The 24,132-nt window shown below is 40.6% G+C and overlaps 1 protein-coding gene across 6 annotated transcripts in view; it reads left to right on the top strand.

Annotated features, from left to right (window-relative positions):
* Positions 1–11,314: 11,314 nt before the first annotated feature.
* Positions 11,315–24,132, top strand: part of Marchf7 (membrane associated ring-CH-type finger 7) — a 37,323-nt gene continuing 24,505 nt past the window's right edge. For all 6 annotated transcript variants that reach the window (XM_070022581.1, XM_070022579.1, XM_070022578.1 and 3 more), the window contains exons 1-2: positions 11,315–11,396; positions 22,988–23,149. In XM_070022581.1, the coding sequence (XP_069878682.1) occupies positions 23,000–23,149 (150 nt within the window). In that variant the 5' untranslated portion in view covers positions 11,315–11,396; positions 22,988–22,999. The remainder of the gene's footprint in view (positions 11,397–22,987; positions 23,150–24,132) is intronic.

Here is a 24,132-nt window from a genome sequence, read left to right as displayed (position 1 = left end):
ATGCTAAAAAATGCTAAGGGAGAAAAGGAAAATATTATCTTCTAGTACTTAAAAATTTACTTTGTTGTTTTTCTTGTTCTTTAGGTGCTGCTGGGGACCAAATTCTAGTCAGCCAGTGACCTACAATACCCACTGTACAATGCCTTTTTTAATAGTTGTATCAGGGCTAGGCATGTTGGTATACACCTGTAACCCAGTTATGTGGTAAGCACAGTGTGCAGTCTGAGGCTGGGCCAGGCAAAAATGTAAGATCCTCTCTAAATATAAGATGCTGCTTAACTAAAAGCTAAAGCTAAAAAGAAACAAGTGTGGCTCAAGTGGTAAAATGCTTCCCTGCAGGTACAAAGCCATGAGTTTTCAAATTCCAGTATACCTAAAAAGGTTTTATTTGTATTTTAAAAAATTCTCCTTTATACTTTATTCTGTGTGTATGTGCATGTGTCTATCACTTGACCAGTTGAGCCAAACCTCCAACTGATATAGCCTTCTCACCATCTACTAGGATTGAACTCATTCCTTCAAGCTCTCTCACTCAGGTTACTTGCTGGGCTAGTAATCTACCATATTAGCCATGCCTCTAGTCTCAAAACTACTTTCTTTCTTCATCTACTTCATAGTAATAATTTTTTATACTTTTTTCTACTACATTTCCCCTGGTAAATTAAGAATACTGAAAATATCATCTGTGCTTATGCTAATTTTGCTCTAAAGAAAGATGCAATTCCATATTTGGTACTGCTAACAAGAAAACAAGTCTTCTAAATAAGTGATCAAATCTCCAGTTTAATGTCTGAGAGTTGCTTTCTCCCACTTTGACTGATTTAGAAGTGAAGTGCTTTCTAGTATTTTTAGTAAGAAAATAAAAATCTTTTCTAAGTAACTTTCTTCTAAACACAGATAAAATTAAACACTATCAGGGTTTCTGGACATTATCAGTAATTTTTGTTATTTGTTTTTATTTTTTGGCTGTCCTAGGGTTTGTATCTTGGTCCTTGTACTTGCTAAGAAGTCTTTCTACCACTTCAACCATATACCCAGCAATTTTATGCTTTATATTTAAGATAGGTGTTTTTGTCCAAGGGTCAGTCTTTTTTTTTTTTTTTTTTTGGGGGGTCCAGTCGTGGGGCCTGAACTCTGGGCCTGGGCGCTGTCCCTCAGCTCTTCAGCTCAAGGCTAGCGCTCTACCACTTGAGCCACAGCACCACTTCCGGCTTTTTTCCTTTTGCTTATGTGGTGCTGAGGAATCGAACCCAGGGCCTCAGGCTTGCAAGGCAAGCGCTTCTACCACTGAGCCAACTTCCCAGCCCCAAGGGTCAGTCTTGAAGGGTGACCCTCCTACCAATATCTCCTGAAGGGGTAGGATTTCAGGCGCTTACCACCACTCCAATTATTGGCCTGGCCTCCAATCATGATCCTAATCTACACCTTTCAAGTAGCAGGTATTTCAGGCATATATTACCATACCCCAAGAAATATTATTAAAACTTAATTTGAAATGTTATCCAATTAATAATAATTATTTCTGTGCCTGTGCTAGGGCTTGAACTAGGGCCCAAGTACCATTCCCAGAGCTGTTTTGCTCAAGGGTAGTACTCTACCACTTGAGTCACAGCTCCACTTCCAGCTTTGTAGTAGTTCACTGAAGATAAAAGTCTCACAGACTTTTCTGCAGGGCTTGCATTGAACTGCATTGAACTTCCTGAATAGTGAAGATTACAGGTGTGAGCCACTGGTGCCTGGCTCCAATTAATTTTTTTAATGGTATAACTTGTTGGGGTACTAGAGATTAAATCCATGGCCTTAGGCAAGCTTTAGGCATATATTCTGTCTCTGAACTATATTGTCAGTCCAAAGGCTACATAATTATTTTATTTATAAAACCAAGTCTTAAAAGCCTGATAAACGCTGGGCGCTGGTGGCTCATGCCTGTAATCCTAGCTACTCAGGAGGCTGAGATCTGAGGATCGCGGTTCAAAGCCAGCTCGGGCAGGAGAGACTGTGAGACTCCTATCTCCAATAAACCACCAGAAAACCGGGAGTGGCGCAGTAGCTCAAGTGGTGGAGCACTCGCCTTGAGCTGAAGAGCTGAGGGACAGCACTCAGGCCCAGAGTTCAAGCCCCACGGCCGAAAAAAAAAAAAAAAAGCCTGATAAACAATTTTACAAAAATAAACTGTATTTTAGAACTAGTCACAATTTGTACTACTCTCAGTAATAACAGAAGTGATATACCAGGAAATTATGTGGTCATTAACCTGAGAAAGTAAAGCCTAATACAAAGCAGTCACATCAGTATTTACAAAGACATTAAGAAGTATAAGGGCGGGCTTCCATGGCTCACACCTATAATCCTAGCTACTCAGGAGGCTGAGATCTGAGGACCTCAGTTCAAAGCCAGACCAGGCAAGAAACTCCATGGAACTCTTACCTCCAACTAACCATCATAAAACCAGAAGTAGTACTGTGGCTCAAGTGGTAGAATACTCTTCTTGAGCTGAAGAGCTCAGGGACAAGGCCCAGGCCAAGTTCAAGCTCACGACTACCACCACCACCACCACCACCACCAACAACAACAACAACAACAACAAAAACAGAAAAACAAACAAACAAAAAACCAAGAAGTATAAGGGGGAAATCAGTTATTCATCAAAATTGTTTTTAATAAACAGGATTCTAATGCCCAAACACATGTTCAAAAGGTACGTAACTAGCGGGGCGTCAGTGGCTCACACCTGTAATCATAGCTACTCAGGATCACGGTTCAAAGCCAGCCCAGGCAGGAACATCTGTGAGACTCTTGCCTCCAATTAACGACCAGAAAACTGGAAGTGGTGCTGTGGCTCAAGTGGTAGAGTGCTAGCCCTGAGCTAAAGAGCACAGGGACAGAGCTCAGGCCCAGAGTTCAAGCCCCACAACCAACCAAAAAAAGTATGTAACTAAGAAGTATGGGAGCATACTGAAAGGATACAGAAGCAACAAAAGAGCTAGGACTGTCTTCTCAATCAGATAATGGAAATTCTTGGAAAAGTTATTGAAATGTGAATAAATACGAATGCAGAGTAATTACTAGTATGGGTAAAAGTAACTAACCAATTTCATCACTGTACTGTGGTTATGTAAGATGCTAACATCGTATATCGTATGATGAAGTTGGATAAAGGGCAAAGAGATTTTCATATACTATTTGTGCAACTAAGCCTAAAATCATTGTGAAATAGAAAACAGCATGAAATTGCATATATAATTAATGTACTAAATTGTATAAATGTTGGATTTTAATTTTAAAATGTACATAATACCTCAGTAAATTCAAAATAGTGAAATTTTCCCAACATATCATTTTAGAAATTAATATAAAATCAATCCTATGAAGCAAAAAGGTACTGAATTAATCCTCTCTAAAAACTGAATTAAAAAAATTCTATATTTGTGTGTGTGTCTGTGTGTGCCTGTGTGTGTGCTGTTACTCATGGCCTGTCTCTACGCTTTTCTGCTCAAGGGTAGTACTCTAGCTCTGAAGTACTCATACTTCTGACTTTTTGCTGGTTAACTGGAATAAGAATCTCACATACTTCTCTCCCAAGCTAGCTTTAAAGTGCAATCCTTGGAATTCAAGCTTTTGAGTAACTAGGATTACAGGTGTGAGCAACCAGCACCTGGCTTGAAATACAGTTCTTAAAAGTACAGAGTTTTCAACTTCACAGTTCACCATATAGCAATAACCACTATAAATGTTTATGGCTATAGAAAAGTCAAGAACTATAAGCATTAAATATAAGCTAAGTACTTAAAATATATCACCATAACCATAGCATGATGATATAATAGAAAACAAAGTGTGATTTCTTCTACATTGTCCATGTTAAAATGGCTAGCCATCTTGCTGTCAAGGTGAAAACTATTTTTTTGTTGCTGTTGTTAAGTCGTGGGGCTTGAACTCTGGGCCTGGGCAATGTCCCTCAGCACTTCAGCTCAAGGCTAGCACTCTATCACTTGAGCCACAGTGCCACTTCCAGTTTTCTGTTTGTTTATTGAAGATAAGAGTCTCATAGAATTTCCTATCTGGCTTTGAACCGAGATCCTCAGATCTCAGCCTCCTGAGTAGCTAGGATTACAGGCTTGAGCCACCGATGCCCAGCTGGCAGAAATTTTTAAAGCTAAATCTGAAGTCCAGAAGTTATAAAAGCCATCACAGTAAACTTTAGTATATAAACTTACCTACATCAAAAGATACTAAGTGTGAAATCAGCAGAGGTGAGAAAACATTGAAAATGTGCAAGATTGTAATCTACTATGAGGTAAAAATTAAATATAAATAACCAATTATATGTACGTATTCAGAAAACCAGTTCTATTGAGTAAAGAGAGTAAAGTGAAAAGTGAAAAGTGTGTGTGTGTGTGTGTGTGTGTGTAGGGGTGTGTTTTGCTGGATTTTAACCAGGGATTTGCATGTACTATGTTAAATCCTTCTAATCACTTATCTATATTACCAGCTCTTAAGATACATGTTTAAATTTTATCCAGTTTAATGAAATGATAAAAAGTAGCATCACTTACATATATTTTGATATACATATATATATAGATATATATAAAGCACATATGTACTTCTTTTATAATTGTGGGACTAGTAGAGAAAAGGTGAAGAGATTCACAGTAGTTTGTCAATGTAAATTGCAAAGGATATTTGTCAAGCAGTAGAAGCCAGAAATGTGTCAAATTTAAAAGGGAGCTGGGTATTGGTAGCTCCCGTCTGCAATTTCTAGCTAGTCAGAATACTGAGATCTGAGGATTGAGGTTGAAAGTCAGCCTGGGCAGACAAATCCAAAAGATTCTTAACTCCAATTAACCAGCAAAAAGCTGAAATAGAGGTATAGTTCAAGTGGCCAGCCTTAAGCAACAAAGCTAAACAAGAACAAAGTCCTGAGTTCTCAAGGCCAGTACTAGCACAGGAAAAAATAAAATTAAAAAGTAAACATAGGCTCAGCATCATTGGCTTATGTCTGAAATCTAGACTAATAAAGAGGCTAGGATCTGAGGATTGCAGTTCCAAGTCAGCTGGGGCAGGAAAGTCCAGGAGACTCTTACCTCCAAAAAAACAACAAAAAAGAACTGGAAGTAGAGCTATGATTGATGTGGTAGAGCACTAGCCTTGAGCACAAAAGCTCAGGAATAGCACCCAGGCCCAGAGTTCAAGCCCCAGGATCAGCCACATAAACACACACACACACACACACACACACACACACACACACACACACACACACACACACACACACACACACACACACACACACACACACACACACACACACACACACACACACACACACACACACACACACACACACACACACACAGGCAGGATGCTGGTGGACTACACCTGTAATCTTAGCTATCAGGAGTCTGAGATCTAAGGGTCGTGGTTCCAAGCCAGCCCAGCAAGGAAAGTCTATGAGACTCTGATCTCCAATAAACTACTCAGAAAAAAACAGAAATGGTGCTGTGGCTCAAGTGAGAGAGTACTGGTCTAGAGGAAAAGAAGCTTAGGGACTGGATCCAAGCCTTGAGTCAAGCTCCAGGACTTCCACAAAAAAATAAAAATTAAAATAAATTTTTTAAAAAGTAAAGGAAAAAAGAAAAAGACTATACTAAAATATATAGGCTGAGCCAGGTGCCAGTGGTTCATGCCTGTAATCCTAGCTACTCAGGAGGCTGAGATCTGAGGATCACAGTTCAAAGTCAGACTCTAATCTCCAATAAACCACCAGAAAACCAGAAGTGACACTGTGGCTCAAGTGACATAACACTATCCTTGAGCTAAAGAGCGCAGGGACAGCACCCAGGCCCAGAGTTCAAGCCCCACAACCAAATAAATAAATAAAATACCCAGGATGCATGATATCACATGCCAAACTTAAAAAAATTCTATGCCTTACTTGGTGTTGTGGCTCATGCTTGTAATCCTAGCTACTGAGTAGACTAAGATCTGAGGATTACTGTTTGAAGCCAACACGGGCAGGAAAGACAATGAGATTCTCTTCAATTAAGCACCAAATAAGATGGAAGTGGAGCTGTGGCTCAACAGCTAGTGTACTTGTGTGCATGCATCTGTGTGTGTGCGTGTGAATGTGTGTGTCTATTTTATTAGAGGAATACTGGTCAGTTCAACCTCATTTTATGACTTCAGAGGTCAGCAAATATTTTATTAAAAAAAGAAGATATCGAGTATTTTGGTATTTCTGGGTTATAACATCTTTGTCACAAGTATTTAATCCTGTTGAAGAAAATTTTCTAATTCTCTTGTAGGGACAAAGTAGTGATAAATAAGTGATGGTTAATTTTTTTTTTTTTTTGGGGTCCGGTCGTGGGGCCTGAACTCTGGGCCTGGGCGCTGTCCCTCAGCTCTTCAGCTCAAGGCTCGCGCTCTACCACTTGAGCCACAGAGCCACTTCCGGCTTTTTTTCTTTGCTTATGTGGTGCTGAGGAATCGAACCCAGGGCATCATGCATGCAAGGCAAGCGCTCTACCACTGAGCCACCTTCCCAGCCCGTGATGGTTAATTTTATACGTCCAACTTGACAAAGCTATATAGTACCCAGTTATTCAAATATCAAGTCTAATCTAGGTTTTGCTGTGAAAGTATATTATAGTTTTGGTTAATATGTATAATCTGTTATTTCTAAGTAAAGAAGATTACTCTCATCCAATCATCTTCTGTAACAAAAACAAAATTGTTTCTCAAGACTGTAGCATCAACTGCTGTGTAGGTTTTGAGCATGTCAGGCCACTCTACAAATTTCAAACTTGCCAGCTGTCATAACTTCATTAGCCATACATAAACTAGTAGGCACAACTGTATTCCAATAAAGCATTTACAATTCAGGTGCTAAGTAAAAGTAGGCTTGAATTTTTTACCCTCTAGTTTTACGTACATAACTCAGCTTTTTGTTTGTTTGTTTTTGTTGGTAATAGGGCTTGAACTCTGGGCTTGGACCCTGTCCTTGAGCTCTTCAGCACAAGGCAAGCACTCTACCGCTTGAGACACAGCGCCACTAACAGTTTTCTAGTGGTTTATTGGAGATAAGAGTCTCACAGACTTTCCTGCCTGGGCTGGCTTTGAACCGAGATCTTCAGATTTCAGCCTACTGAGTAGCTAGGATTACAGGAGTGAGTCACCGGCGCCCGGCCCATAACTCAGCTTTTATTAAGCACTTTCTATGCTTCAGGTGGTATTACAGACACATATGATATGGGAATTGTACCTTATAAATTGGTAATTCTTCCTATTTAGGCAAGATATTCTGGAGCAACTATGAGCAGAAATGATCTTCCCAGTAAGTCTGAGAGATATATAGAGTGAAGCTTAAGTGTGAGAGATGTTTCTCTGGAGGGTTTGAAGATGGTACACTTTTTTATGTGTGTTTTGTATCTATTTAACCATTGCTTTTGTAGATTGACAGCTTTTGCTGTTAATCTAGCACACACAAAAAACCTGACTAACAGAATGTTTTGGATGTTCATTTATTAAATATGATACTTTTCATTTAAGGAAAAAAGCTTACAAAAGTACTAAATAAAGGGTTTATAGTTTTGGGTAAGAAAGGAATTCCTTTCATTGAAGATGTAAAACATAGGAATTTTGTGTCATATATTTCTTAGAAATAGTGACTCTTAATCTATAGATTGTAATTTACATATTGATTTAAATAGGAGTTGGAGGCACAGCTCAGTTGTTAAGAGTTCCAGCCAATGAGCAAAAGATCAGATACTGAGTTCCAGTCCCGGTCTTTTACCAAAAAAAAAAAAAAAATTAAATAGTACATTGTCAAATTAGTTCATGCCACTGGGTTCCCTTCTCTAGCCTAGGGATTAATAAAAAATTGCTACTTTTTGTTTTCAATTTAATTCATTATAAGTACAGGTAGACCTGTTTCTCAAAAGATTAGGAAATAATCTACAATTGAAAAGTCTATGATATGTCAAAAGCTAATATCTTTTCAAAATTAAAGAGTATAGGCCAGGCACCAGTGACTGACCCTTGTAATCCTAGTTATACATGGGGTTGAGGGGGGTATTACGGTTGGAAGCTAGAAAAATCTTCAAAACTCCATCTCCAAAAATAACAACAAAAAGTCAGGCTGAGGTGTGCCTGAAGTGGTAGAACACCTACTGTGAGCAGGAAAGCTGAGAAAGTCTAGGTCCAAGGACCAGCAACAAAAGAGGAAAAAGTAAAGAGAATGTCTATACAATTGCCTTTGGAATACAAGTGTCATAGTTTATGCTGTAGAATGATTAAAAGAATAATTTTGAAATTCAATATCTATAAGAGAATTCTAATCGATCTGGGAGACTAAAAAAAAAAAAGACAGTAAAATGTTATATGCCTATAACTGACAAATTTGTAAAGTAGAAGAAGGAAATTAGTATCTGTCAGTAGGTCCTAATTTAAGAAGTTGAAAATAGAAGCTAATGTGAGTGATGGTGAACTGGCAGGTGGTAAACAAAGATATTTAGATACAGAAGGAGTGCCATAGTTACCATAAAGGATCAAAAGTATATCAAAGAAAGGGCAAGTGGAAGAAGGCTATGAAAGTTTAGATGGTTTAGAACAGCTCTGATACTTGCTTGTCATTTTTCATAAACTTCAGTTCAAAAAACATGGTTACTCAGCCGGGCGCTGGTGGCTCATGCCTGTAATCCTAGCTACTCAGGAGGCTGAGATCTGAGGATCGGGGTTCAAAGCCAGCCCAGGCAGGAAAGACCGTGAGACTCTTATCTCCAATAAACCACCAGAAAACCAGAAGTGGAGCTGTAGCTCAAGTGGTAGAGTGCTCGCCTTGAGCTAAAGAGCTGAGGGACAGTGCCCAGGCCCAGAGTTCAAGCCCCACGACCGACAAAAACAAACAAACAAACATGGTTACTCTTGGACCTACATGTGTTCAACATAGCAAACTTTCTGTAATTAGTTGTGGATAATGGTAACTACCTTGAAACTCTCAACACAGAATTCTGTCTCTGTCTCTGTCTCTGTATCTGTGTTTCTGTCTCACTCACCCACACATACGCATACTTAGCCATTCACAAAATAATAAAATCTGTGCTATCAGTACTCTTTAACTTATTTACAAACATCAATAGAAAAATAAAACTAGAATATGGAGAGCCTATTTCAATAGAATGATGCTCATGTCACACTTACCTGTAATAATATCCTCAGTGCTGGGAGGAGATGAAGCCATAATCTGCCAAAATCTCCACCATGCTTGCCCAATTTGGGGATTCTGTAGAGAAGTTCTCACTACAGGATTTGAATGCCATAGTTCAGAAAAATGGTGCAGTCATTCCTCTTAGCGCAGAGTAAATTTGAAAAGGTGTTTAAGGGACCTATGTAATAGTAAGTCCCAGAAAGACAATATTAGTGGTGATTTGAAGACAGAATATAATAAGTTATAGAATGTATGTTCTAAGGAAATGATGCATTATCTCTCTGAATCCTTTCAAATAAAGTATTGTTATTAACCCCAATTTACAGAAAGCCTAGACTTAGCAAGGTTCAAGAACTGCTCAAGATAAAGATAGTAGGAGACAGGGCTAGAATCTGACTTCATGCACTGATTCCTCAAGGTGTGTATATACATACATACATACATATATACATACATACATACATACAATAAAAACACTGTGGTATAGGGCCATCAAACAAGATAGAAAGTTATTTGACTTTAAAGGATAAATTTTCTTAAAAGTAATCTGTGTACATTTTATTCCCAACAATGTTCTTTTCAATACCCTAAAAGCTAGACTTTGCATTTGTAGGTCAGCTTTATTGTTTATTTGTTTGTGTTTGTGTGTGTGTGCTGGGGCTTGAACTCAGGGCTTGGGCACTGTCCCTGGGCTTCTTTTGCTCAAGATTAGTGCTCTACACTTATTACTTGAGTTACAGTGCCACTCCAGCTTTTATGAGTACATCAGAGTCTTACGGACTTTCCTGGCCCAGCTGGCTTGCAACTTCGATCCTTAGATGTCACCTCCTGAGTAGGATTACAGGCATGAGCCACCAGTGCCTGGCTATAGGTCAACGTTAAATGCTCAAACTTTTAAGTCTTTAAAATTCATGGTAGTTAAAAATTTATCAGAATGGAGCATGAAGAAGCTGTTAGTCTTCAGAACAATAAAAATGGGGATGACAGTGATTGATATTTCATTCCCTACAGAGGAAATGACAAATACATATATAAAGACCACATTTTATTTGCCTGATTTGGATCTAATGGATTGCTTTTAATGATGACTCAAAATAGGTCAAAAAAGTGCATTCCATAGACTTCCAAGTTCAATAACTGATCTTTAGCGTTAAACTACTTCAATTTAATGCAAGGTATTTAAATCCTACACATCTCTCTCTCTTCCTGATCTGTGGCTTAGTCCTTTATTCGCACTCATTTACATGTGACAGTTGTGAAAAGTTTCGTCTGATATTTACTAGACCATTTAACATATAATTTCCCTCACTTTCTCAATATGTGCATTTTTACAGCAATACCTGTTAAACTACCAAAGGTAAAGATATACATATAATATATATATATATATTATATGTATATCTCCTAGCTCCTAAACTTATTTACTCCTGGGTGGGGAGTGCACTGCTACAGAGGAGGTCAAAGCAAACCCTGAAGGGGAGGGTCGGCCATCAAATGGAACAGGGAAGACAGGTCGCAGGAGGCAGTGCCAGACCCAATTCAACACACCTTCACTGCGCCACTTGCTAAGCGCCCCCCCCCAAAAAAAGAAACAAACCCACCACCAAAACCCTCGGATAAAACATCCAGACGGTGTCACCACCAGCGGGCCCGAGGCGTGCCCCGGGGACCGGAGCCTGCGGGCAGGCCCGCGTCCGGAGTCCGGGGAGCCGGCCGGGCAACGATGGCCACCCGGGGGTCCGGGCCTCGGGCGCCCGTCTGGCAGCGCCGGCGGCAGCAGCCTCGCCCGCCTCGCCGCCCGCCCGCCCGCCCGCCGGCCGCCCCGCCACCGCCGCGGCCGCTTACCGGGGCCGCTTCCCCCCCGAGGCAGTCCTTCAACGGTTGCCGAAGTCAGAGCACCACCCCGCGGCGGGGCACGTCGAGCCAAGCCGGCAGCTCTGGGAGCCCCGCAGCGCCGCCACTCTCGCGAGAAGCCAGCAGGTCCGAGAAGTGGGTGGGGAGGGGAGAGGAAGGGAGGGGCACTTAACGGTGGCTGCTGGTTCTGCGCCGGATCCGGCACAGGCGCGGCCGCCATTGTGCTTTGCTGAAGACGACTGTGCTTTCGGTCCTGAGGCCCAGAATCGGAAGAGGAGGACGGCGGTGTGACTGCAGCGAAGGGGGGGACGCGCCCTGCTCGGTGCCCGCCAGGGTAATGAGTGCCGGCGGGAGCCCGGGGCGCTGGTTCAGGACCAGGCCGCGGGTGGGGGAGGGGAGCACGGGGCGCAGGCCCCGGCACCGGGGCGGGGGCCGCCGCCGGGGTCTGCGTGGGGACCGGCGCCGGGGCGAGGGCCGTGCTCGCCCGGGTGTGGCGGCAGAGGCGGGCGGGCGATCGCCGGGACGCACTGGGCAGAGGTCCGGGGGCCGGGTGCTGGCCGCCTCGCTGCTGCCCGGCCCGTGTCCGGCGGCCGAGTTTGTGACGGGTGAAGGCAACAGATTGTGCGTCTTGCTAATGGATGCGTGTGGGCGAGGGGAGAGGGGCTGGGACCCCACTTGGCCCGGCGCGGCCTGCCCCGGGGGCTGCTGCCCTAGCATCCCCCCACCCCACGCCGAGCCTTGCAAGTCTTGGGGGCGTCGTGAGTGAGGTATTGCGTGTGGGAGGGGAGACTCGGGGCTTGGCGAGAGCTCGGCCCGGGACTGGAGTCACTTTGCCCCTCGGGTGAAGATCTCACTTTGCTGGCTCTACTGTCCAGATATCGCGACACTTGTATGGTGGTGGTGGTGGTGGTGGTGATGGTGGTGGTGACGACTCTGTAGCCTTCGAATTCAAATAGGTGCTGCTTCACAGCAAAAGAGGACCTGTTGGCTTCCGAAGTTAAAAACAAGACAAGGAAGGTGCGAGTAGTTCAGTCCGCACTTGTTGGGAGGAAACTGCGTAGTGAGGATGAATGTGTACAAACACATCTAAATTCCCTAATTAATACTCCTCCTCCCCCCCCCCCCACACACACACAAGTAGATACTAGTAGGCGGGGAAAATCTCTGTGTGAGTAATACATCGTCACGACTGGTCACTGTCTGGTGATGTGCCCAGTAACACTGAATTTAGTAACCCTACATCCCCGCACCAGAGCGCTTGTAGGATTTTTGGTTTGTTGGTTTGTTTTTTAAACGAAACTCTTTATTTTTTCATGGCTTTAAATGTCTTCCTCCTATCTACCCATTTCTGTCCAGGACTAAGAGGCAAATAAGCACTCGAAATAATTATTCATTTGAAAAATCCAACTATTATTGTTAAGAAGGCAGATACTATTTTCACGAGGTAACAAGACATTTCCTTCCAGAAATGGGGTCAGTAGCTTCTCCAGCGTTTCGGGAAACAGCAGCAGTGCTGAGGCAGAGCAGGAGTCAGAATTTTGCCCTGATTATTTGACCTCTTCAGATTTCCTTGGGTCCATAGTTGATTCCTAGATATTGGATTGAATTATTAGATGGAGTACTATGTGAAGCAGTCAACACACCAGGAAACATAGTATTTGCAGTGTGAATTTTTTAATGAATATAAACAAAGGGGGTTGATGGTTAAATGCAGCCATCAACCTTCGTTTACAGCCAAAGATTCTGATTAGAAAAACCATAAAAATGACTGCCAGTAGTGTGGGCCCTCTCCCTCACACAAACAACATACAACATGCTTACTGCTTCAAATGCATTAAATGTATGTTTTTAAGTTATGTATTCCAAATTTAAAAGAAAAAAATACTGTTTACAACTCATCACCTTAAATGACTAATGTACATGGTGTTAGGTTATTTTCAGTTTTATGATAGGCCAAGTGTCTTTTTATGGAACCCAAAGTTCCTCTGCATACTAAGCACCTGGCTCAGTCTTTGAGCTATAACCCCAACCCTGGGTGAGCTCTCTTGAGTAAGAATTCCTACTTAAGTACAGGGCTTGCCTTTTTCTGCCACATTGACAAGTAGACTAATTTTCCCACATTAAAAACAGGACATAAAGATACCCCAGTATGTTCTACAGGATGATGTCACGACATCAATTTGGACATAAGTCATTCATGAATTGTGGAGCCAATTTTTAGTCAATTCTATTTCCATTTCTCACACTCCATCTGTTGTATGTACTAGAGTTAACCACATTTTAAGTTTAGGAAAGTGATTTTTATGACGCAAAATTTGTTAGGTTGTATAAAACATTTTTGATGATTTGTGATTTGTCTGATTATATAAATAAGGCTTCACATTACAAGAATGGACACAGCATCTTCCATCCACAACTAACTCATGAATTAGACTAATGTATGAACAACATATATTGTACTATAGTAGTACCATAGGAACAAAAAGAAGGGGTAATCTTGGGAGAAAATAACAGGAAGTATTTCTTGAACTAAGATGTGAAGGATAACTAGGACTTAGATTAGAAAAACAAACCCCCAAGTCATGATTCTTTTTAAAAAAGGAAGTGACTTTGCTTCCTGTAGCTGAAGTTTTCAGTAAATTGAATTTTATCATCTGAAAGATCTGTATTGTATTAGAAAGTTAGTGCTCTCTGCTGTGTAATAGAGAGCTTGTTTTATCCCTAAACCAAATAAAAATTGTTTTTAGATAATTTTTACTGATGGATTTCTTCGGTTCCACATAGTTAAGTGCATAAGTGAAATAGAAGCTTGCATCAAACCAAACTATGTGTGTGGGTGTGTGCGCGTGTGTGCATGCTGGTCCTGGGGCTTGAACTCAAGGCCTCCTGCCCATCCCTGAGCTTTTGCGCTCAGGACTAGTGCTCTCCCACTTGGAGCCACAGCCACTGGTTTTGGTAGTTAATTGCAGATAAGAGTCTCAGGAGTTTCCTTGCTTTGAATTGAGATCCTCAGATTTCAGCCTCTTGAGTAGCTAGGATTACAGGCGTGGTCCACTGATGCCCAGTGTCAAACCAAACTTTTAAGCAACAAATTAACCTTAACTAATTTGTTCAAATATAAATAATGAGTGAACAATAGGTCACTTAGAATGATTACAATTTAAAATTAAAAAGATTTTGAGTTCGCACTAAAATTACAAGCATTTTTCAAGCAGAATTCCAGTGTAGTGACTTCATTTATCAAATTGCAAATTGTTTATTGCTTTACAAAAAGTTTATCTTTCTTTTTTTTTTTTTTTTTGGTTGGTTGTGGGGCTTAAACTCTGGGCCTGGGTGCCCTCCCTGAGCTCTTCAGCTCAAAGTTAAGGCTCTATCACTTGAGCCACAGCGCCACTTCCCAAAAATTTTATCTTCAGTAAAGTTACTACTAATAGGTCCCCTCTCCACCCCCAAAAAAGCTCATAGAAAGGACAAAATTACTTTGTAATTTGAGATTTGGAGTTTACTTTTCACTGATTTTAATGTTTAGTTTTTCTATTCTGATAGGAATGTAATGTGGTCAAAGCAGGTTTTTCCTGTTCTCAGATATGTTTCTCTGACTTCACTGGTTAGACTAGATCAGGTGAAGACTTGATTTTAAATCACCTAATGCATTGTGTCCAAAGAGGGAAAGGTTTGAACCCTGAAAGCCCCTTACATGTTTCTCACTTTGCACAGAACCCTAAAATGGTTTATAGTTACTGAAGCATGATACCTATAAAAACCAAATTATCTTTTGTTTTGTTTTTTTGTTTTGTTTTGTTTTGTTTTTGCCGGTCATCGGGCCTGAACTCTAGGCCTGGGCGCTGTCCCTCAGCTCTTCAGCTCAAGGCTAGCGCTCTACCACTTGAGCCACAGCACCACTTCCAGCTTTTTCTGCTTATGTGGTGCTGAGGAATCGAACCCAGGGCCTCATACATGCAAGGCAAGTACTCTACCACTGGGCCACCTTCCCAGCCCCAAGACCAAATTATCTTTTAAAGTGCTATTTTGTAGGCAGGCAACAACATAATACTTTCCCATGGAGTTATTAAATTTTTACCTGATTAGTATTTTAAGATTAAGTATATGTGTATTAGTATGAATCAGCCAAAAATGAAAAGAGATAAGGGCCGCCAAATTTTTGCCACAGTGCTTTCCTCACTTGATCATTTTTAGCTTCCATGTCTTTTCACTAGATTGGTAAACTGAATATATCTCATTGAGGAAAAAAAAATTCCAGAGCTGTTTTAGGAGGGAAAAAAAAGAACACCAAAAAGATACGCAGCGGATGGACAAGTAATATAATTGTAACTGTGCTTGTGAAGATTCTTTGTCTTGTGATACATTGGTGTTTTGTGGGGTCACTTCCCTTATACTATGAGTTTATTGTGTACTAATGTGCTTTTGGTAAAACCAGTGCTATAACTTCAGACACAGTTAGAAGTAGGTTTTTCATAATAGATTAAGGATATATGGTAATAGTATAATATATAATAAATAGTAGGAAAGTAAAAATTATGGCACATAAGAAATCACCTCAGGGGCTGGGAAGGTGGCTCAGCGGTAGACTGTTTACCTCACATGCATGAGGCCCTTGGTTCGATTCCTCATCGCCACATAAGCAGAAAAAGCCAGAAGTGGTACAGTGGCTCAAGTGGTAGAGCACTAGCCTTGAGCTGAAGAGCTGAGGGACAGTGCCCAGGCTCAGAGTTCAGGCCCCACGACTGGACCCAAAAAACAAAACAAAACAAAAAAAAACAGATTTAAAAAAACCTGATACCACTTTTTACAATTCTGTGTGCCTGTTGGGCAATATAACTGGTTTTGTTTGGGTACATTCATGTTCCCTCATTCAACTGGAGGATTCCCCGGGTTGAAAGATCCAAGATATGGTCTCACAAATCTGGTAGCTGTTGGTTGAAAGTTAGGTCATGTGATCTTTTGTGATAAGAGGGTATCTTAGGACACGAGAGGAAGATGAGTAGGAGCGTTGTTTTATTTTGGGCAGTGATCTTACTAGCAGAAAAAACAATGAAATTGGATTTTTCCATCAAGAAACAGTAGTTTCCTGGCAATTATGTAAATGTTTTTTGTTTTGTTTTTTGGTGTGTGTGTGTGTGTGTGTGTGTGTGTGTGTGTGTGTGTGTGTGTGTGTGTGTGTGTGTGTGTGCGTGTGTGCGTGTGTGCGTGTGTGCGTGTGTGTGCGTGTGTGTGTGGTCATGGGGCTTGAACTCGACCTGGGTGCTGTCCCTCAGCTCAAGGCAAGGACTACCACTTGAGCCACAGCACCACTTCCAGTTTTCTGGTGGTTTATTGAAGATAAAGAGTCTCATGGTGGACTTTCTTGCCCCGGCAACTCTCCTGCCCGGGCTGGCTTTGACCTGTGATCCTCAGATCTCACGCAGCCTCCTGAGTAGCTAGGATTACAGGCCCAAGCCACTAGTGCTGGGCTTGGGTTTTCTGGTTGTTGTTTTTTTTTTTGCCAGGTCCTCAGACTTGAGCTCTGGCCTGAATGCTGTCCCTGAGCTTCTTTAGTTCAAGGCTAGCAGAACCATCGCGCTACTTTTTGTTTTTGAGTGGTTAATTGGAGATTTTCTGCAGAGACTAGCTTTGAACTGCAATCCTCAGATCTCAGTATCCTGAGTAGCTAGGATTTCAGGCATGAACCACTAGAGCCCAGCAAAGTACATTTTCTCTTCTTTTTTTTTTTAGTGTTTATATATTTATTTATTTATTTTTGGGGTCCAGTCGTGGGGCCTGAACTCTGGGCCTGAGCGCTGTCCTTCAGCTCTTCAGCTCAAGGCTAGTGCTCTACCACTTGAGCCACAGCGCCACTTCTGGCTTTTTTCTTTTTGCTTATGTGGTGCTGAGGAATCGAACCCAGGGCCTTGAGCATACAAGGCAAGCGCTCTTCCACTGAGACACCTTCCCAGCCCAAAGTACATTTTCTTAAACACAGTAAATCACACAACTTTTCAGATTTGGTAAACTAAGACTCCAAGCCCTGCAGTGGTACTAGATTGGGAAAGCTGGGGTTTGTTGTTATTTGTTTGTTTTTATTTGTGGCCAGTCATTAAGAATGAACTCAAGCTTCCTCATGGCCGTTTGTACTCACAGCCACTCTTGGACTTGAGCCGTGCTTCCACCTCCAGCTTTTTGCTGGCCAATTTTTTTGTTTGTTTGTTTTTTAGTTTTTGGTTTTTTTGGGTCTGGTCGTGTGGCCTGAACTCTGGGCCTGGTGCTGTCCCTCAGCTCTTCAGCTCAAGGCTAGCGCTCTACCACTTGAGCCACAGCGCCACTTCCGGCTTTTTTTTTCTTTTTGCTTATGTGGTGCTGAGGAATCGAACCCAGGGCCTCATGCATGCAAAGCAAACACTCTACCACTGAGCCACCTTCCCAGCCCCGCTGGCCAATTTTACATTAGAGTCTGGTAGTACTCAATATTCAAATCTCAGCCTCCTGGAATATAGCTGTGAGCCACCATCACTGGGCAAAACTGCAGTCTAGGGTAGGAGAACTCCATACTATCTAAAGTTTTGTTTGTATTTGAGGTATGATATCACTCTGTAACTCTAGTGTGTCCTTGAACTCAGGATCCTTTTGTTTAAGCCTTCTGAGTGCTGGGAGTAAAGATGTGCACTACCATTCAATGCTTCATTTTATGTTTTTATAGTATTTCAAAGTTTTCAAGATAATAATTTAGAGAGGGGAGTTCTAAGGAAAGATTTAAAAAAATCAGACTACCAAGCTGGTGCCAGGGGCTCAAGCCTGTAATCTTAGCTTCTCAGGAGGTGGAGATCTGAAGATGAAGTTTGAAGCAACACTTGAGGTGTGGCTCTCGTTACTGAGCATTAGCTAAGAAGAGCAGAATGAGAGAGCCAAACCCAGATCCAGCACATACATGAAAATGCAGCCCTGCCTTCTTTGCAGTTGACCAACAGAAGTCCAGAAATAGAGCTGTGACCTAAATGATAGAGTGGCAGCCTGAAGTGAAAAAGCCTAGGGGATAGGACCCTGAGTTCAAGGGCCAGTACAGTTTTTCTTTTCTTGTGAAACCAACATATGAACCTGCTAAGGCTAGACAGAACAGCATAAAATCTCACATAATTGTCAGAAATATAATTTGTGAAATGGGCGGGCTCACTTGCATGCATCCCTATCCTAAGGCTTGAACTCCAGGTCTGGGTGCTGCCCCTGAGCTTTTTTGCTCCAGCTAGTGCACTACCACTTGAGCCACAGCTCCACATCTGGCTTTTTTTTGGTATACTCATGGATTTTCCTTCCTGGGCTGGCTTCAAACCATGATCATTAGATCTCAACCCCCTGAGTAGTGAGGATTACATGCAAACTTAAACAGCATCCAGCTTAAGCAGTTTTTAATAGTCTTTTCAAAATACTTGATTTGGCATTTGTTCTATTTTTTTTCCTCAAGGACTTTGTTAATATGCCTTATTTCAGTATATAGTCATCCCATTTTACATAGAAAACTCATTTTTAGAAATAATTTGATGCCTATCACCTTTTTTGAATTACTAGATTGGTTGTAGATACCTTAAATCAAATTTAGCATTTGAGTTTTCATTTTTATTATCTAGGCAACATCAGTCTGGGCAGCAGGTCTTCACAAGGGCTGTCTATTATTGGAAAACTTTTGGATTGTTTGGTGGCACTGGAGTTTGAACTCACAAATTTGCACTTGCTAGACAGGTGCTCTACTACCTGAGCCATGCCTTCAGCCCTCTTATTAGAATAACTAAATTTGAAGTTTGTGGTCCTTTGGAATTCAGCTTATTGTGAGAAGTACATTCTCACCTTTTTTATGTCCTAAGCTTTGACTTCATTCCACCGCTGGCAAAAGAACATTTAATGTGGAACTTTACAAATGCCCTCAGGGCTGAATTGGTTTTCTTAGTTATCCTTTCTGAGTTCCCATTTTACTTTATTAGTGACCTAATAATTCTTGTCAGTTCTCCATTGCTTTTATAAAGAAGCTCTTTATATTTTGTCAGTCATGTCTTGCTGTTTTAAAGAAGGACTGCTTTGGAAGGCTGCTTATGATCAAGAATTGAAAATTCTATCTCCAAATATGGTTTGTACGTCTCTTCTAGTAGACTTACACTGTAGCATGGTTACTTGTTTTATTCTGTTATGATGAGAAGGTAAATCTAATTATCATATTCTATTATTAGATACTCACTAACTTTTAAAAGCTGAACTTGCCTGGGCACCAGTGGCTCCTGCCTGTATCCTAGCTACTAAGGAGGCTGAGATCTGAGGATAATGGTTCAAAGCCAGTCTGGCAGGAAAGCTCTGTGAGACTCTTAGCACCAATAAACTATTCAGAAAAAGCTGAAAGTGGCACTATAGCTCAAGTGGTAGAGCACTAGCCTTGAGCAAAAATGAGCTCAGAGACTGCTCAGGTCCAGAGTTTGAGCCCTGGGACTGGCTTAAAAAAAAAAAAAAAGTTGAATCAGAGCTAAGTTTTTGGCTTTTTTTTTGCGGGGGGGGAGTAAAAATATCGTACAGACAGGTTAAAATTACATGGGCAAGGTAATGAGTACATTTCTTATCAAGCATTGTTGCCTGCTCCTTTGTTTCCCCTTCCCATCTCCCCCATCCACCCCAGAACTAAGGATTTTTTTTTTTTTTTTTTTTGTCGGTCCTGGGGCTTGAACTCTGGGCCTGGGAGCTGTCCCTCAGCTCTTCAGCTCAAGACGAGCGCTCTACCACTTGAGCTACAGCGCCACTTCCGGTTTTCTGGTGGTTTTATTGGAGATAGGAGTCTCACGGTCTCTCCTGCCCGGGCTGGCTTTGAACCACGATCCTCAGATCTCAGCCTCCTGAGTAGCTAGGATTACAGGCGTGAGCCACCAGCGCCCGGCTTTTTTGAACTAAGGATTTTTGATGGTTATTGGAATTAAGTAGAAGAGGTAGATTGGCATTCTAGATGCTAAGCTAAAGAATTTAGGATTTTCAGTGACAGCCTTGCATGTTCTTGAAACCTTCAGTCTTAAGATGAGTGATATACCAAACTTCTCTGAAGTGGGGATTTGAAAATTAATACTGGAAAAAATTTCCCCTTAGATGAAATTATTCTATAGAAGAATGTGTTCAAACATCCTAAAATGAGATCTCCCAAGAGCAAACAGTCTTGGTTTTAGGCTTATTTATTGTGAGCCTATGTACTTACTAAGATTTGAAGCCATCACATCTCACCTGTATTCTCTTAAGAGGTCAGCAGTAGTCAATGTTCCTTATTTTTATTTGTACTGGTCCTGGGTTTTGAACTCAGGGCCTAGGCACTGTCCCTGAGCTTTTGTGTTCAAGACTAGCACTCTATCACTTGAGCCACAGCGCCACTTCCGGCTTTTTTCTTTTTGTTTATGTGGTGCTGAGGAATCGAACCCAGGGCCTCAGGCATGCAAGGCAAGCGCTCTACCACTGAGCCACCTTCTCAGCCTCTACACTTCTGGCTTTTTTTGCTGGTTAATTGCAGAGTCTTACAGACTTTTCTTCCCAGGCTGACTTTGAACCAGGATCCTCAGATCTCAGCCAAATAGCTAGGATTATAGGTGTGAGCCTTCAGCATCCAGCTGCCAGTCCCCCTTTAAACTTTTCATTAGTGCATAATTCCATAGGCAGATAATATAAATAATCTCACTGTTGATTTTGGTGACCTTTGTGTATGTGGTCATTGTTCCCACCATTGAGCAAGCCAGTTTTAACCAATAAGTGATTCTACTGCTTCATAATTAGCTTCTCAGATAATTTCCTTTCCTAATGTAACATTAAAATAATAGAATTATATTTTAGTTCTGGAGGTTGTGAAGTCTAAGACTGAGAAGTGCATCTGGTGAGAACCCCCTTATATCATCTCAGGGAAGAATGCAGAAGGGCAAGAGAGCACATGAGAACAAGAGAGACTAAGTGTCAGACTTCTTATGGTGGACATTATAGTCTCATTAGCTCATGACCTAACTCTCATTAGCCCCGTCTCTCAATCCTTTTGGATGGGGATTTCACTTCCAACACATTTTTTTTTTTGGCAACATAAACTAGCAGATTTATGAAAAATGATGAAAAGCAGTTAAAATTTCATTGGGAAATGGTGCTGTTCCTATTGAGTTGAGAAGCAAAAGAAACTATGTATGATAAGCATAAATTTCTCTTCAGCCCTGCATTTTATTTTCCCCTATTTTTTGTTCTTTTGACCTATAACTTATGCAACCAAATTATATAAGTTTTCATGTAACACTTACATTGTTAAAATTCAATCATTTTATGTAGAAGAGCTACCAAAAATAGTTTCATGCAGTATCAAATTATCTCTCTCAAAGGACTCTGCCTCTTTGTCTTCTCCCAAGGGGTTTGCCTTGAGCAGATATCCTACTAGATTAGTTTCCTTCTGCAGGTAAGAACTGGGTAATAAATAGAGTCAAACTAAACTTTGATGGCATAATGAAATAGCATTTTGTTATTAAAAAACTGTTGACAATTTTTAAAAAAGAGTATTATATCCCTGCTTAAAATCTTGAGATTATACAAATAAAATCCTTTATTTAATAGCTTTGAACACATATAACTGTTTAGTAATGTATAGCTTTTACTTTTTTGGTGCTGGACATGCTTTTGAATAATTTCAGTTAATAAGTTTTTCCTGATGTATTCTTCCTTTGAATATTCAATTTAAAATTCACTTCTTTCTAGTGACAGTCATTTTTAAATTATATTTTTATTTTCTTTCAATAGTTGTACAAAGGGGTTAGTTACCATTCAGTGTGTCAGTTTAGAGTGCAATGCATCTTGATCAATATCCCTCGAATCACCACCCAGCCCCTCAATTTTCCTAGTTTAAATAGGTTATGCATTGAATGTAAATGAACAGTCATAAGTGCTTATTAGATGTGTATGCAGCTTAATGAAAACTTGATGGTAGAAAAGACTTAAGTTAGGTGACTGTGCTTTATCCAAACCAGGCCACTTTAAGAGACAATATGTAGGCACTGTTAATAATTACTATGGGATATGACATAGATTTTGCAGCTGGGACTAATCTAGGCAAATGGTGAAGTTTCACCCCATACCTAGTTCCAGTTTTCAAGTTGCTTTTCTTTTTTTTCTCTTCCTTCCTTCCTTCCTTCCTTCCTTCCCTTCCCTTCCCTTCCATTCCTTTTTTCCCTCCCCCCCTTCTTTCTTTCTTTCTTTCTTTCTTTCTTTCTTTCTTTCTTTCTTTCTTTCTTTCTTTCTTTCTTTCTTTCTTTCTCTTCTTTTGCTAGTCCTGGGGCTTGAACTCAGGTCTTTCTTTCTTTCTTTCTTTCTTTCTTTCATTCATTCTTTCTTTCTTTCTTTCTTTTTGCTAGTCCTGGGGCTTGAACTCAGGACCTGGGCACTATCCCTGAGCTTCTTTTTTTGCTAAGGGTAGCACTGTACCACTTGAGCCACAGCACCACTTCCAGCTTTTTTTCTGTTTATGTGGTTACTGAGGAATTGCTTCATGCGTGCTAAGCAAGCACTCTACTGTTAAGCCACCTTCCCAGTCTTCAAGTTTTCAACTGATGCTTTTTGGTGGTTAATTGGATAAAAGAGTCAAATGGGCTTTTCTGCCCAGGCTAACTTTGAACTGATATCCTCAGATCTCAAGACTCCTGAGTAGATAGGATTACAGGCATGAGCCACCTGTACCTGCCATGTTTGTTAGATTTTATTGAAACCTTGGGAAATCTTGGTTGAACTTTAGGCCTGTGCCTTTAAGGAGTGGGAATGATGATAGTCTCACAGTTTTTCTTTTTGAATATAATTTATTTAATAGTTAATTCTTGATTTGAACTGGTGATTAAGGAAGATTAAGAGTAAAAGGCTTGCATGTTTTCCCAAAAATAATTAATGAAAATTTACACTTCACAGGAAGCCTTTAGAATGGAGTCTAAACCTTCCAGGATTCCAAGAAGAATTTCTGTTCAGCCTTCCAGCTCCCTAAGTGCTAGAGTGATGTCTGGAAGCAGAGGAAATATAAATGATACCTACCGTTCCAGAGACTCTTCATTTAGACTGGATTCTGAATATCAGGTAATGTTTTAGTTTGGGATACATGTAAGCCAGATTTGAGACATCCTATAATCAAAATATTAACAAAATAAATGGCTAATATTCAAAAGTTTTGGACTTCATAATTTGGGCTGTATTTAAATTGCTTTGCAAAGATAGAAAACTTTGTACTTGAACATAAATACCAGTTTGTTTGAAGTGATGAATTTGAATGGTTTTATCAGCAGGCCAAAAACTATATCTTTACCAGCACACACTTCATCTGACTTCCTTTGCATGTACACAAAGCACAGTGAGAATAAGGATTTTAAATGTTACTTTTGAGAGTATGACTTTTAAATATATTGCTTTTGGAAGAAGGGGAGTTAAAATTGGTGAGGTAACTAAGTTTAAATCTTTGTTAAAACTTTCTGTAGGTATTGAACAGGTATGTGATATTACAAGGTGTCATGTAAAAAACAAAAATCTTACATAGTAATAAAGTATTTAGGGGGAAAAGTGAAGTTAATGAAGTTTTTTCAAAACGTACTTTCTACTCCTAATTGCTTTTAATTTGTATGTTTTGTTTTTTATGGTGTCAGGGGCAAACATTTGCTCATGCTAGGCAAATGTTCTATCATTGATTATATGTGAGCTGTTTGCTTAAATCTTATTTTAAAGGTTAAATTATTGATAGTACATAAATTTTTTTCTACTGATGTAATTGTTTCCAAATATTTTATTAATGGAAAACACAAATTCTGAATTTTGTTTTAAGCCATACAGACCTTGGTGAATTACTCTTTTTTTCTATATTTGAGCTACCTGGTATGATTGCTAAAAATTAGCTTAGGCATGATGGACTCATATTTTAATTCTAGCTGTTTGTGAGACTGAGAATGGATGAACAGTAGTAGTTTCAGTGATCCTGAAAGTTCATACAAGATTCCCACCTACCTCATCCAATAAAAACTGGATATGGTATGCACCTGTCTCCCCGCTATGTGTGAAGTGTGAAATAAAAG

The sequence above is a fragment of the Dipodomys merriami genome, unplaced genomic scaffold (assembly GCF_024711535.1).
Source record: "Dipodomys merriami isolate MVZ:Mamm:240054 unplaced genomic scaffold, mDipMer1.0.p SCAF_1, whole genome shotgun sequence".
NCBI lineage: Eukaryota > Metazoa > Chordata > Mammalia > Rodentia > Heteromyidae > Dipodomys > Dipodomys merriami.
Note: the sequence above shows the minus strand (reverse complement) of the source record. Positions and strands in the feature narration are given on the sequence as shown.